This window comes from Oncorhynchus mykiss, chromosome 5 (assembly GCF_057628025.1).
Source record: "Oncorhynchus mykiss isolate SJ-2025 chromosome 5, ASM5762802v1, whole genome shotgun sequence".
NCBI lineage: Eukaryota > Metazoa > Chordata > Actinopteri > Salmoniformes > Salmonidae > Oncorhynchus > Oncorhynchus mykiss.
Window position 1 is genome coordinate 75,611,653 of NC_143026.1, and position 14,887 is coordinate 75,626,539.

The window sequence follows — 14,887 nt, forward strand, 5'->3', positions numbered from 1 at the left end:
TTTCCAAACACAGAATATCCCTTTATTTAAACAAACATAAGTTAAACCATTGATATTTTCCAAAAGCTCATTCTCAAGGTTCCATTGGAAAAAACAATGAATTCCTACATCTATTAATGCATGGAGTCCATATTGCTGCTTGAGATGATGATCACATTTCTCCAAGCACATTGTTACTGTAGAAATAATTGAATACACAATTTAAGCATGTTAGACAAATGCCAATGAGCTCAAAATAGATAAACATCACCCTTATAGTATTGCCACTTCATGTTATATTGCACAAAATCACTCAATAGTATGTTTCAAACCCATGTTAACAAAATATAATTGAAACAAACAAAAGCTTAATGAATTCCACAGAAAAAGAAAAAAGAACAGCTGACTGCATTAATCTGTAGTGTATCTTAGTGCAAGTACACTACATGACCAAAAGTATGTGGAAACCTGCTCGTCGAACATCTCATCCCAAAATCATGGGCATTAATATGGAGTTGGTCCCCCTTTGCTGCCATAACAGCCTCCACTCTTGAGGGAGGCTTTCCACTAGATGGTGGAACATTGCTTCGGGGACTTGCTTCCATTCAGCCACAAGAGCATTAGAGAGGTCAGGCACTGGCGATTAGGTCTGGCTCACAGTCGGCGTTCCCAATTAATCCCAAAGATGTTCGATGGGGTTGAGGTCAGGGTTTTGTGCAGGCCAGTCAAGTTCTTCCACACCGATCTTGACAAACAATTTCTGTATGGACCTCGCTTTGTGCATGGGGGCATTGTCATGCTGAAACAGGAAAGGGCCTTGCCCAAACTGTTGCCACTTAGTTGGAAGTACACAATTGTCTAGTATGTCATTGTATGCTGTAGCGTTAAGATTTCCCTTCACTGGAACTAAGGGGCCTAGCCCGAACCATGAAAAACAGCACCAGACCATTATTCCTCCTCCACCAAACTGTACAGTTGGCACTATACAGTCGGGCAGGTAGCGTTCTCCTAGCGTCCGCCAAACCCAGATTCATCAGTCTGACTGCCAGATGGTGAAGTATGATTCAATCACTCCAGAGAACACGTTTCCACTGTTCCAAAGTCCAATGGCAGCAAGTTTACACCACTCCAGCCGACGCTTGGCATTGTGCATGGTGATCTTAGTCTTCTAAGCCGTGCTTCTTCACCTGCATTGCTTGCTGTTTGGGGTTTTAGGCTGGGTTTCTGTACAGCACTTTGAGATATCAGCTGATGTACGAAGGGCTATATAAAATAAATTTGATTGATTGATTGATTGTGTGCGGCTGGAAACCCATTTCATGAAGCTCCCAAATAACAGTTTTTGTTGCTCCAGAGGCAGTTTGGAACTTGAAATTGAGTGTTGCAACTGAGGACGGACGTTTTTTAAGTGCTTCAGCACTCTGCGGTCCCGTTCTGAGCTTGTGTGGCCTACCACTTCGCAGCTGAGCCGTTGTTGCTCCTAGACGTTTCCATTTCACAATAACAGCACTTACAGTTGACCGGGGAAGCTCTAGCAGAGCAGGAATTTGACTAACTGACTTGTTGGAAAGGTGCGATCCTATGACGGTGCCATGTTGAAAGTCACTGAGTTCTTCAGTAAGGCTACTGCCAATGTTTGTCTATGGAAATTGCATGGCTGTGTGCTCGATTTTATACACCTGTCAGCAACGGGTGTAGCTGAAATAGCCAAATCCACTCATTTAAAGGGGTGTCCACATACTTTTGTATATATAGTGTATATTCCCTTTTCTGAACATTAGGCAATATATTATAGACACATGGAAATTAATTCAATTTGGCATAACTAAAGACACTCTAATCTCTTCCTTTGTGAAGACACAGAGACAGTGTTTGGCACGTATAGGATGAGAAGGCAGATGTAGATAGCAATGTAGAGTGCTGAGAGAGTCTGTTAGAATTCTCCTAACAGAGAGTCAACTCATGAAAATCTACACTAGACCTTTAAACAAGCACAGATTATCTCCTGCAATCAGCAATACTGAATGGCTAAAATTAACTTTCCTATTTCGCACATCTCCCACTAACTCCAACTCATAACTCCTTAATTAACCATAATCAATAAATAAATATAGTGTCCCACACTATGTGATCAGTGGCTGATGCCTAATGCAGGGTGACTTGTATTTGAGTCACAAACAGCTGCCAGCGGAAATATAAATGTAAAATAATGATTAATAGAAATATCCAGAATACTGGTAATACTGGATGGCTTGGTAAAGTGCTGCTTCTGTTGTTACTTCATATAGTCAGAAAAAAACAATGATAATACTTTAGCACTTATTTAGATCTATTTGGCCAGGTGAATATGCAGATAAACAAAAAGACCATCATAAAAAAAGAGTGTGTTTCTTGGTGTGCTACATTTTGAATGCATATAGAGTATGCACTGTACACCATTCTATGGTATTTCAACACTGGTTGGCCAGACCATCTGTTGATTGTTGGAGAGGATGGATGGTGTAACATCAGTTTGTTTTCCAGTCTCTTTAGTGGGCCTTTCCACATGGGTTGTCTGAGGTCTGGCAGCCCATGTTCTGATACTTCACCTGGACACGGAACAGAGTGCCGTCTGCACACATACACAGCTTGTACCTCAACAGACCCTCGTCGAAATACACATTGGCCCCCACTGGGGGGTTAGGCATGCGAGTGACGCTCACCATCACAGATCCGTTCAAAATAATACTGTTCTCCTGCAAAGGGAAATACCTTGTTAACCATATTTGTTAATGGAATACACTACACTATAGACTTTCAAATTGTATACATGTATTACAAATTTGGTAAGGGGTGACACTCACAGCTCTGAGCTCGATGTCCCCTCCCATCCTGAACTCCACTGTCTTGCCCATGATGAAGACCCCCTCGTTGCCACGGATGATGGCCTTGCTGTCCCCTTTGATGGACAGGTCAGAGGAAGCGTTGCTGGTGATCTGAAAGAGAGTCTTCACTTTTTCTGGGATTTTTCAAGATGTTCATCAATGACAGGAACAGATTCTAGAATGTATTTGATCTACAGTAACACACTGCAAGGTCAATCCTACGGTTTAATTACATGTTTTATTAGATAGTTTCTGTAACCCTGAAACATACCCTTTCTGTGGAGGCCTTCTTCACATTGAGTACTTTGACTCCTTTGGGCAGGTGGAACTCGTGGTTTTCAAAGTCTGTGCTGAAGAAGGTGTTCTGAGTGCGGGGGTCAGTGAAGGATATGCCCATGTCACTGGTGATGGACGTCTTCTCTTTCTCAACACTGAGCTTAGTGGAGCCCTGCTGGAACACCACCTGGAACACATATACATGTAAGAGCATACAGTCTGAGTAGCCCTTTTCTGCAGTCAAATGACCCAGTGGCCCCATGGGTGGAATGTTATTCATATTTTTCATTATTGAATAATTAAAACATTGTTTTTTTAAACCCAGATGAAAATCTGGTGTTTCTATGTCAAATGGTTTTGTGATATTTAAGTATTTGTAAGCCCATAACCATGTGTTTGAGGTGTATACTTTTGTTTCAAAGTAGAGTTGCTTAAGACTACCAAGAAACACTGATTTAGCCCAACGCAGTAAAAGGTTAATGTATTTATATTTGGGTATTGGGGATGTGTGTATGTATAGACTAGTTACAACAATGCATTTGTGTGTTCTGAATCTATTCAGTGTGTGTTTGTGCCTGTGTGTATGTTGTCTAGGTGAATGGGTTTTGACTAACTGACTGTGTTTTGCCTAAGTGAGTGTGTTTTGCCTGAGCTCACCGGGTTGTTGTTGCCGGTGATAACCAGGTCCTGGTCCTTCCTGCCCCCCACAGTACTCTTGTGCAGTGGGTGGACCACGCCCATGTCTGCCTTCTGTTTGAAACGCAGCAGCCCACTTTCATGAAACTCCATACTGTCACAACCACTAGGCCCGATTCGTATCACCGTCCAGATCACTAGAGTGATCTGATAGTTGGGAACATGTACAAATATTTGGATATATTGATGTGATTATTGTCATGATCATAACTAGTTATAACTATAACCATAACTAACATTATCATGATGCCATGCGAATCAAATCAAAATCAAAACGTATTAGTCACATGCGCCAAATACAACAGGTGTAGACCTTACAGTGAAATGCTTACTTACAAGCCCCTAACCAACAATGCAGTTTAAAAAATACAAATAAGAATAAGATATAAAAGGAACAAGTAATTAAAGAGCAGCAGTAAAATAACAATAGCGAGACTATATACAGGGGGTACCGGTTAGTCGAGATAATTAAGGTAAAATGTACATTAGGTAGAGGTATTAAAATTACTATAAATAGATAATAACAGAGAATAGCAGCGGTGTAAAAGAGGGGGTGGGGGGTGGGGAGGGCAATGCAAATAGCCTGGGTAGCCATTTGATTAGATGTTCAGGAGTCTTATGGCTTGGGGGTAGAAGCTGTTAAGAAGCCTCTTGGACCTAGACGTGGTGCTCCGGTACCGCTTGCCATGCGGTAGCAGAGAGAACAGTCTATGACTAGGGTGGCTGGAGTCTGACAATTATTAGGGCCTTCCTCTGACACCGCCTGGTATAGAGGTCCTGGATGGCAGGAAGCTTGGCCCCAGAGATGTACTGGGCCACTCGCACTACCCTCTGTAGTGCCTTGCGGTCGGAGGCAGAGCAGTTGCCATATCAGGCAGTGATGCAACCAGTCAGGAGGCTCTCGATGGTGCAGCTGTAGAACCTTTTAAGGATCTGAGGACCCATGCCAAATCTTTTCAGTCTCCTGAGGGGGAATAGGTTTTGTCGTGCCCTCTTCATGACTGTCTTGGTGTGCTAGGCCATGATAGTTTGTTGGTGATGTGGACACCAAGGAACTTGAAGCTCTCAACCTGCTCCACTACAGCCCTGTAGATGAGACTGGGGGTGTTCTCGGTCCTCCTTCTCCTGTAGTCCACAATCATCTCCTCTGTCTTGGATCATGTTGAGGGAGAGGTTGTTGTCCTGACAACACACGGCCAGGTCTCTGACCTCCTCCCTATTGGCCGTCTCGTCGTTGTCGGTGATCAGGCCTACCACTGTTTACCACGGCAAACTTAATGATGGTGTTGGAGACGTGCCTGGCCGTGCAGTCATGAGTGAACATAGAGTACAGGAGGGGACTGAGCACACACCCCTGAGGGGCCCCTGTGTTGAGGATCAGCATGGCGGATGTGTTGCTACCTACCCTTACCACCTGGGGGCGGCCCGTCTGGAAGTCCAGGATCCAGTTGCAGAGGGAGGTGTTTAGTCCCAGGGTCCTTAGCTTATTGATGAGCTTTGAGGGCACCATGGCGTTGAACGCTGAGCTGTAGTCAATGAATAGCATTCTCACATAGGTGTTCCTTTTGTCCAGATGGGAAATGGGAGTGTGGAGTGCAATAGAGATTGCATCATCTGTGGATCTGTTAGGGCGGTATGCAAATTGCATTGGGGTTAAATTGCACTAGGGTTTCTGGGATAATGGTGTTGACATGAGCCATGACCTGCCTTTCAAAGCACTTCGTGGCAACAGACGTGTGTGCTATTGGTCAGTAGTCATTTAGGCAGGCTACCTTAGTGTTCTTGGGCACAGGGACTATGGTGGTATGCTTAAAACATGTTGATATTACAGACTTGGACAGGGAGAGGTTTAAAATGACAGTGAAGACACTTGCCAGTTGGTCAGCGCATGCTCACAGTACACGTCCTGGTAATCCATCTGGCCCTGCGGCCTTGTGAATGTTGACCTATTTCAAGGTCTTACTCACATCGGCTGCGGAGAGCGTGATCACACAGTCGTCCGGGAACAGCTGGTGATCTCATTTATGTTTCAGTGTTATTTGCCTCGAAGCGAGCATAATAGAAGTAGTTTAGCTCGTCTGGTAGGCTCGTGTCACTGGGCAGCTCTCGGCTGTGCTTCCCTTTGTAGTCTGTAAGGGTTTGCCACATCCAACGAGCATCGGAGCCGTTGTAGTACGATTCGATCTTAGTCCTGTATTTACACTTTGCCTGTTTGATGGTTCATCGGAGGGCATAGCGGGATTTCATATAAGCTTCCGGGTTAGAGTCCTGCTCCTTGAAAGCGGCAGCTCTAGCCTTTAGCTCAGTGCGGATGTTGCCTTAATCCATGGCTTCTGGTTGGGGTATGTATGCATGGTCACTGTGGGGATGACGTCATCGATGCACTTATTTATGAAGCCAATGACTGATGTGGTGTACTCCTCAATACCATCAGAAGAATCCCGGAACATATTCCAGGCTGGGCTAGAAAAATAGTCTTGTAGCTTAGCATCTGCTTCATCTGCCCACCTTGTTATAGACCGAGTCACTGCTGCTTCCTGCTTACATTTTTGCTTGTAAGCAGGAATCAGGAGGGTATGGTCAGATTTGCCAAATGGAGGGTGAGGGAGAGATTTGTACGCATCTCTGTGTGTGGAGTAAAGTGGTCTAGAGTTTTTTCCCCTCTGATTGCACATTTAACATGCTGATAGAAATTTGGTAAAAATGATTTAAGTTTCCCTGCATTAAGGTCCCCGCCACCAGGAGAGCCACCTCTGGATGAGTGTTTTCCTGTTTGTTTATGGCGGAATACAGCTCATTGAGTGCGGTCTTAGTGCCAGCATCGGTCTGTGGTGGTATGTAGACAACTACGAAAAATACAGATAAAAACTCTCTCGGTACATAGTGTGGTCTACAGCTTATCATGAGATACCTCATGCCTCTGCCTCATGCGAGCAAAACCTCAAGACTTCCTTAGATATACTGCACCAGCTGTTGTTTACAAATATACATCGATATTTCCGTTTTTAATGTCCCATTGGTAGTTAAATCTTCCTCATAGGTCGTCGATTTTATTTTCCAATGATTGCATGTTAGCTAGTAGAACGGAAGGCAGTGGGGGTATATTCGATCGCCTACGAAGTCTCAGAAGGCAGCCCGTCCTCTGTCCTCTTTTTCTCAGTCTTCTCTTCACGCAAATGACAGGGATTTGGGCCTGTTCCCGGGAAAGCAGTATATCCTTCATGTTGGGCTCGTCGTACTCGTTAAAATGAAAAAAATGCTTCTGCCAGTTCGTGGTGAGTAATCGCTGTTCTGATGTCCAGAAGTTATTTTCGGTCATGAGAGACAGTAGCAGCAACATTATGTACAGAATAAGTTTTTAAAAATAAGTTACAATCAACCAAACAAAATAACACATTCAGTTAGGAGCACGTAAAACGTCAGCCATCTTCTCCGGTGCCATGCTACTAGCCTGAGTTAAAAGTTAATTCAGATACACAAGGATGATTACATAATGCAGAGGAGCTTTGTGTGTAATTGGGCACTCACAATGAGGTTGATGAGTGCTAGCAGGAAGAGCAGGATGATGATGCAGACAGCCATGTTGCCCTTGCGTCCTCTCAGGCCTGTCTTGTGCAGGCGCTCCTCCTCTATGGGCACATAGCCTGCCTTAAAGTTGCTGTTGTGCTCCTTGTTGGTGGTCCGCCGTTCGATGGCCTTCTCCCTCATAGACCTCTTCACAGGCCCGTTGGAACTCTCCTTCAACAGACACAACAGTAAACATCAGTATAAAGGCTCAGGTGTAAGGTGTGTAGATGCTGTGACATCTACACACCACGTTTTGGGTGGTCCCCGTTAATCAAAGCATGGACTTCACTGTGTGAGACTAAACGTGAAGAGAGTTCTAGCTATCACACTGAAACTACAGTACCACATGTTATTGTATTCCACTCTGCAGTCTAGTTAATCTAGTTGATACATTGTAACAACCCAATTGACAGTCTATTTAACTACCACATGTAGTTACAACATAACAAATATATATCTCACTACAGAGAAACAGAACCATATATTGTAACACTGAAACTACCACATTGTATTTAATTAGCGTTAACGAAGGCGTCGCTGGATAGACAGACTGCTCTAAAGAATGCACGCAATTCTGACCCGAGACCCGAGTCTCTCTGTCTGTGTGCAATGACTAAAAATAAATCACTCGTATTTTCCCGTAACAAATGTGAATATGTCCATATTCAACTCAGATTAAAATATAACTTCATGCTTTGGGATAATACAACCAGTTTAAATTGACCAATGCCGTGGAAAACTGCGCCAATCATCCGTTATTTCGAGCGATAGCCTATCATAAAAAACATTATAAAGGGCTTGGAAAGAGTAAAACCGTATGTATATTCCGCAACCGCTTTACAACGTCCGACTAAAATAAATCCTTTCAAAATAGTTCGTATTGATGTAGATGCTTAAATCTAAACCCCAGACGTTTGAAAAGCAAACCGTGAATGTGAAATGCAGAAAAACAAGAATGTCTTAGGCTATTGAAAACAGACCTGCTCAGACGCCATGTTGACCCTCCCTTTTCGACTGCGGTTGACAGCTCCGGAGTCGGGAAAGACAGTGGAGGAGACCACTTCATCCAAATGAATAAAATAAGATATATCGGTCCGGTTTAATACTTGCTAATAGTTTTTTGTCCGTGTACTAATTATATGAGCAAAAATATAAAATAATGCTAAATTGGAGGCATTTGTATCAAAATGTCACATAGCTGGATCACTGTAGCCGATAGTTGTCCGTGTTTATCACAGATGGTTCATTCCTGGCTAAACCAGCCAATAGAAAAGGCCAGCAGCAGGATTCTAAAATAGAAAAATCCTCATAAATCATCCATTCATATTTTTTCCATAGATAACTTGCAGGCGGGGCTTCCGAATAGACGAGTGTCCAGACCATTTGTCCACCAATTACACAGAGCATGTTATGCTTGTTGAAGTTTAATAATATTAACGTTAGAAAAGTATAATTTATCCAAATGTTAAAATGGCCACTTAATTAGTTTTCTTTTCTTGAGACTATTACCTATGTGGACAAAAATATAAGTGTAATTTACTGGCCTAAAATTCATTAAGGAAATGTGTCTATGCTCCACTGTTTTTAACTGTGCTTGACACAACACCCACGCGTTTGTGACAGTATGACATTACAATGGTCTCGTTTACATCACAGACAGCCGACTACACCTGTATCATAAAGGAGCTAACTGTAGAAGCACCTCTGTATGTGGGCTATCCTATCCACCTCTTTCTCGGGAATAACCAGACTATCACTGAAAACAATGCAAGCTTTAACAAACATTCTCACTCTGTATTCTGAGTAAAAAACCGTTGCCACAACTGAGGTGGCGCTTGGCACTGGTTGTAACGAAGGTGGACAAAACATTTTTACAGCTGGTATAAAAATGGAGCCCGCGCCTGTCACTGGTAAGAAATATGATATTGGTGTGGAATTCCATAGCCGATTGAATGAATCACTTGGGTTCAATCAAATGTTTTCTTCCCTTGATCATTTGTTTCGTCCTTAAAATGTCTATCCAGTTTGGCTGCTTTACGTGGTGTATTGTTGTCTCTATCTTCTTGCCATTTGTGCTGTTGTCTGTGTCCAATAATGTTTGTATCCTGTTGTGTTGCTACCATGCTGTTGTTGTCTAAGGTCTCTTTTTATGTTTCTACCATGCTGTGTTATCATGTGTTGCTATTGTCTTAGGTCTCTTTCTATGTAGTGTTGTCTCTCTTGTCGTGATGTGTGTTTTGTCCAATATTTTTATTCAATTTATTTTTAATCCCAACCCCGTCCCCGCAGGTGGCCTTTTGGTAGGCCTTCGTTGTAAATAAGAATTTGTTCTTAACTGACTTGCCTAGTTAAATTAAAAATCCAAACATGTCTCTAAAATAAGTTGATTATCCTACTTGATTACGCCACACTTAATTAGATAGTAGTCAAATATATTACAATAATTTTTGACGTTGGCATGTTTGTTACACTGTATCGCAATGAATTGTAACAATGTAACAGTAAAGGGATTCAATTGCTTTGATGACATTGATTTAGGAGTTTGGTTGCTATCGACGCCAGTCGTCATGGCAACCGTGAAACCATTCCTTGTGACTGAATGCAAGTGTCTCGAGCAAGCCCCGCGAGCATTTTGGTAGGAACCTGAAAGGCATGTCCTAATTGGACCAATGCATGATCACATACTTCAGAGAACAACTAGGGCATTTGACTCACTGGAAGTCACAGATAAGTCATTTTATATGCACATATCCTGGATTCAATATGATTGATAAAGATAATCACTAAAGTCTCCTAAATTGACCCCACAGCTGAGATTACATTAAAAGCTAGAATCCTTAGTTGCTACATCTATTTTTAGACTTATAAATGAATGACCTATACCCCACTGATTCATGAACAATATAAAAGCCTCATGTACTTAGTTCAACTGTCAGACACACCCCATCAGAACCCAAAATATAAGCTTGTTTGATTCCAATGTTTGTAAACAATGTAAATGTAAACATGGTTAAAACTATCATTTTGATATAATGGATATAGTCCTTACATCCATATCTCTGTCTATGAATTTGAGAGTGGTTACATTTCTCCAGGCCCATCCCTCAGCTTTTTACCAAAAGAGGCAGGGCGACCGCTTTGTTATTGTTTCAGTTAAGGACTAGCTTTAAATTGTATGTCCAGTTTGTGTTGGGTCATTATTCTCAACCCAGTTTGCCACCTTCCTAGGTCATCTCCTGTGACAAGAATCTGAACAGGTGCTGTGAGTTGGTGAAGCTCACCTCCAAGATACAGGGACAACTATTCACCATCCTCCACCTTACTGCTAGAGAGGGTATGTGTCTAAGCTTCTTGAAACACTCCTCTCTTTTTGCCTTACCCAAACAATTGTCTAATAATGCCTCTTTTTCTTTTGAGTTAGGTGGTCACTATGCAGGAGTGGATGTGCTCAAATCACGTCTCCTGCCATGGCTGGGGATCTGCTTACCCATGGCAACCTCCTCTGTCACCAACAACACCAGCCTCAACCTCATTCAGGTGAAATCATCTGTGTTCTGTTATGGTTGTACAGAGATAAAATTATTTGTTAAGTACAAATTATTTTTATTGAGTTATTTGTTATATTATATTCTGTTCTGTCACATTGTGATTAAGACAGTGATAGTCAAGGCTAAATGCTCATGCATTCTGTGTCTGTGAAGAAGGAGTGGAAGATCAGGGTGCTGTCTGCCACCCATGAGAGCGACATGCAGAAGATGGACACTCTGTGCACGCTGTGCTCCACTCACCTGCAGCTGGAGTCTCGCAAACAGGAGTAAGTCTGCACTAAGTCTGCACTATTAATCCATACAATGGACCTACTCATTTAAATCCGATCACATAAGTCTACACCAGGTAATGTGTGACTAACTTTCTGGTCTAAGTTGTATTCACTTACTGGTATGTTAAATGTGTTTACAGACTGGCGGACACATGGTTAGCAGGTGTTATTGTGTGAGTGTAGCGAAATGCTTGTGCTTCTAGTTCTGACAGTGCAGCAATATCTAACATGTAATCTAACAATTCCACAACAACTACCTAATACACACAAATCTAAATAAAGGAATGGAGTAAATACAGTTTAGTACAATTTTCATGTGAGTATTATTTGTCCTCTTTGGCTTATTGATGTGTATGTTCTGAGGTTATTATGGTGTGTATCTGTGTGTCAGATTGCGTGCGGCCCGTGACCAGGTGGAGACCTATAAGAGGAAGCTGAATGTTCTGGATGACTCTGAGTGTCATGGGTGTCTGCTGAGGGATGAGGTGTCTTTCCTCACAGCAGAGAAGAGCATGCTGCAAGAGAGGTGAGCAGGACACACATATACACAGTAAATCTCATATCCATTTACTGTATCTCCTCCTCCCACAATATGGCCCAAAATGTGCTGAAAATTCTGTATTTTTTTACTTGCCTCTTTCCTCTTTTGAATGATATTTTGAACACGTTCCTCTCCACTCTCCCTTTGTATCTCTGTCAGGTTGGTGAGGAGTCGTTCCACCAGCCCCCTGCCCAGACATAGCCACCACTCCAGCCCCCTGAGGAGTGAGTCTCCCACCCGGGCCCAGCTCAACAACTCGTCTCGCCACGCACGGCTCGTGTCCCGATTCAGTGACCTGTATGCTGTGGAGCGCCTGGGGGCCCAGAGCCTACTGAGACGCTACATAGACGACCTGGAGATGGTCCAGAGAATCATCTTCATCGCCACTGTGGTATGAAATCTGGACATCCTGTACATATGGAATAATTCTGCAGACAGTACAACCTGTTAATTTGATATGTCAGACCTGAGGCTTTGGTTTCTCTGTAAATCTCCTATTCCATACAGTATCTCTAATTGTGTGTGTGTGTTTATGTTTATCAGGAGGCCTTCCAGGCAGCCAAGCTGGCCTACTGCCAGTTCAAGCTACGTGTGAGGAAGACCCTGTCTCCCTCCCACCTGGGGCCAGAGATCCTGGAGGAGTTGGTGGTGGGACTACATCGTCATGAACCTGGACCTCTACGACATGCAGGCCAGTGTTAATGTATGGCCTACACTTTTCTCTCTTACTGATATGTCTGACATATTACAAAAACCTGTGAATTCCAGTCATCTTTACATTCCAATTTATAGTCTCATGCAGTGTAGTTCATTGAGTGTTTGTTACTAGGAGGTGTGTGTCTGAGTGTATTGTAATGTTGTTCCCACTCCCAGGACGTGATCAACACCATGAATGTGAACCCACGGATTTCCTTCTCTCCGGAGGTGGACTTTGTCCTAATCAGCAGTTTCATCAGGGAGACATGCAGAGTGGCGTTCGCCATGCAGACACTGGACTTGGCCTTTACCAGCGACCCAGATCTCTGGAACTCTACAGTGACAACAAGTCAGTCTGCATCCATTGACTTCATGAACTCTGGAACTCTACAGTGACAACAAGTCCGTCTGCATCCATTGACTTCATGAACTCTGGAACTCTACAGTGACAACAAGTCAGTCTGCATCCATTGACTTCATGAACTCTGGAACTCTACAGCGACAACAAGTCAGTCTGCATCCATTGACTTCATGAACTCTGGAACTCTACAGTGACACCAAGTCAGTCTGCATCCATTGACTTCATGAACTCTGGAACTCTACAGCGACAACAAGTCAGTCTGCATCCATTGACTTCATGAACTCTGGAACTCTACAGCGACAACAAGTCAGTCTGCATCCATTGACTTCATGAACTCTGGAACTCTACAGCGACAACAAGTCCGTCTGCATCCATTGACTTCATGAACTCTGGAACTCTACAGCGACAACAAGTCAGTCTGCATCCATTGACTTCATGAACTCTGGAACTCTACAGCGACAACAAGTCAGTCTGCATCCATTGACTTCATGAACTCTGGAACTCTACAGCGACAACAAGTCCGTCTGCATCCATTGACTTCATGAACTCTGGAACTCTACAGCGACAACAAGTCAGTCTGCATCCATTGACTTCATGCACTCTGGAACTCTACAGCGACAACAAGTCAGTCTGCATCCATTGACTTCATGAACTCTGGAACTCTACAGCGACAACAAGTCAGTCTGCATCCATTGACTTCATGAACTCTGGAACTCTACAGCGACAACAAGTCAGTCTGCATCCATTGACTTCATGAACTCTGGAACTCTACAGCGACAACAAGTCAGTCTGCATCCATTGACTTCATGAACTCTGGAACTCTACAGAGACAACAAGTCTGTCTGCATCCATTGACTTCATGAACTCTGGAACTTTACAGTGACAACAAGTCAGTCTGCATCCATTGACTTCATGAACTCTGGAACTCTACAGCGACAACAAGTCAGTCTGCATCCATTGACTTCATGAACTCTGGAACTCTACAGCGACAACAAGTCAGTCTGCATCCATTGACTTCATGAACTCTGGAACTCTACAGCGACAACAAGTCAGTCTGCATCCATTGACTTCATGAACTCTGGAACTCTACAGCGACAACAAGTCCGTCTGCATCCATTGACTTCATGAACTCTGGAACTCTACAGCGACAACAAGTCAGTCTGCATCCATTGACTTCATGAACTCTGGAACTCTACAGCGACAACAAGTCAGTCTGCATCCATTGACTTCATTAAGTAACAATAACAAGATGAGATATATAATTCCTATCCATACCACTTGATGTCACCCTTGTCGTATATTTACACTCCCTTCTCCCTCTCTCTTTTTCCCTGTCTCATCTGCTCTCTCCCTCTCTCTCTTTCTCTCTCTCTGTCAGGTATCGTCGTAGCTATGACTCTGAGTTTACTGGTCCTCTGGTGGTGTACCATGTGTGGCCAGCGCTGGTGGAGGGGGACAGTGTCATAGTGAAGGGAGAGGTCGTCACCAAGAGAGGAGCTCTGGTACTAATACACCTTCATTCCCTAAAAAATCACTGTAGAATCATAGACCTTGCTTTAGCAATTACCACATGATCACAACACATGATTCATGTGGTTTCTCTGCTGTCTTCCAGTGGTGAAGCAGGAGCTACAGTCCTGTTCGCTCTCACTCTGGCAGCCCCACACGCACTCTCGTAAGTTACTCGGACGACTGAGGCTTAACACTTTAAAAGAATGTCACAAATATCAAGGTTGTTTAGATATGATTTACTGTCATTCTTTGGGAAGCCCAGTGTTTTTATGATGCAAGAGAATAGCAGCTGGGAAAGCTGTACATGTGTGAATTAGTGTTTACTTTTCTCTTGCAACAAAGTCTGATTTTGAATTTTAATGGACTGAATCCTGTCTTCATTGTCAGTTGAGATTATTTGAGATTCCTCTAGTCATGGACGTTGCTCCAGAGTTTACAGTATACTGGAGGGAAGGTCTATGTTACCATGACAGTATCCATAGACTGGCAGCTGATTGAACAATCCTTTCAGGGTGCTGCAACACTACTATGTATAGGTGTAGGCTGTGTGTGTGTGCGTGTCTTATTATTTTAGT

At 43.2% G+C, this 14,887-nt stretch overlaps 2 protein-coding genes across 2 annotated transcripts; one reads left to right on the forward strand and one right to left on the reverse strand.

The window, feature by feature from the left end:
* sgcb (sarcoglycan, beta (dystrophin-associated glycoprotein)) lies at window positions 1-8,974 on the reverse strand. The gene is made up of 6 exons (XM_021604322.3): window positions 8,363-8,974; window positions 7,344-7,553; window positions 3,777-3,962; window positions 3,115-3,306; window positions 2,823-2,954; window positions 1-2,714 (listed from the first exon to the last, which is right to left on the reverse strand). Exons 1-6 carry the CDS (start codon window positions 8,375-8,377, stop codon window positions 2,508-2,510), a joined length of 942 nt encoding a protein of 313 aa, XP_021459997.1. The 5' UTR covers window positions 8,378-8,974; the 3' UTR covers window positions 1-2,507.
* A 296-nt stretch (window positions 8,975-9,270) lies between these two features.
* LOC110523001 (mitochondria-eating protein-like) lies at window positions 9,271-14,421 on the forward strand. Its single transcript, XM_090236702.1, has 9 exons — window positions 9,271-9,292; window positions 10,804-10,919; window positions 11,084-11,196; window positions 11,594-11,728; window positions 11,903-12,134; window positions 12,287-12,391; window positions 12,617-12,831; window positions 14,179-14,302; window positions 14,416-14,421. The coding sequence occupies exons 1-9, from the start codon at window positions 9,271-9,273 to the stop codon at window positions 14,419-14,421; spliced, it is 1,068 nt and encodes a 355-aa protein (XP_090092828.1).
* Window positions 14,422-14,887: the final 466 nt, after the last annotated feature.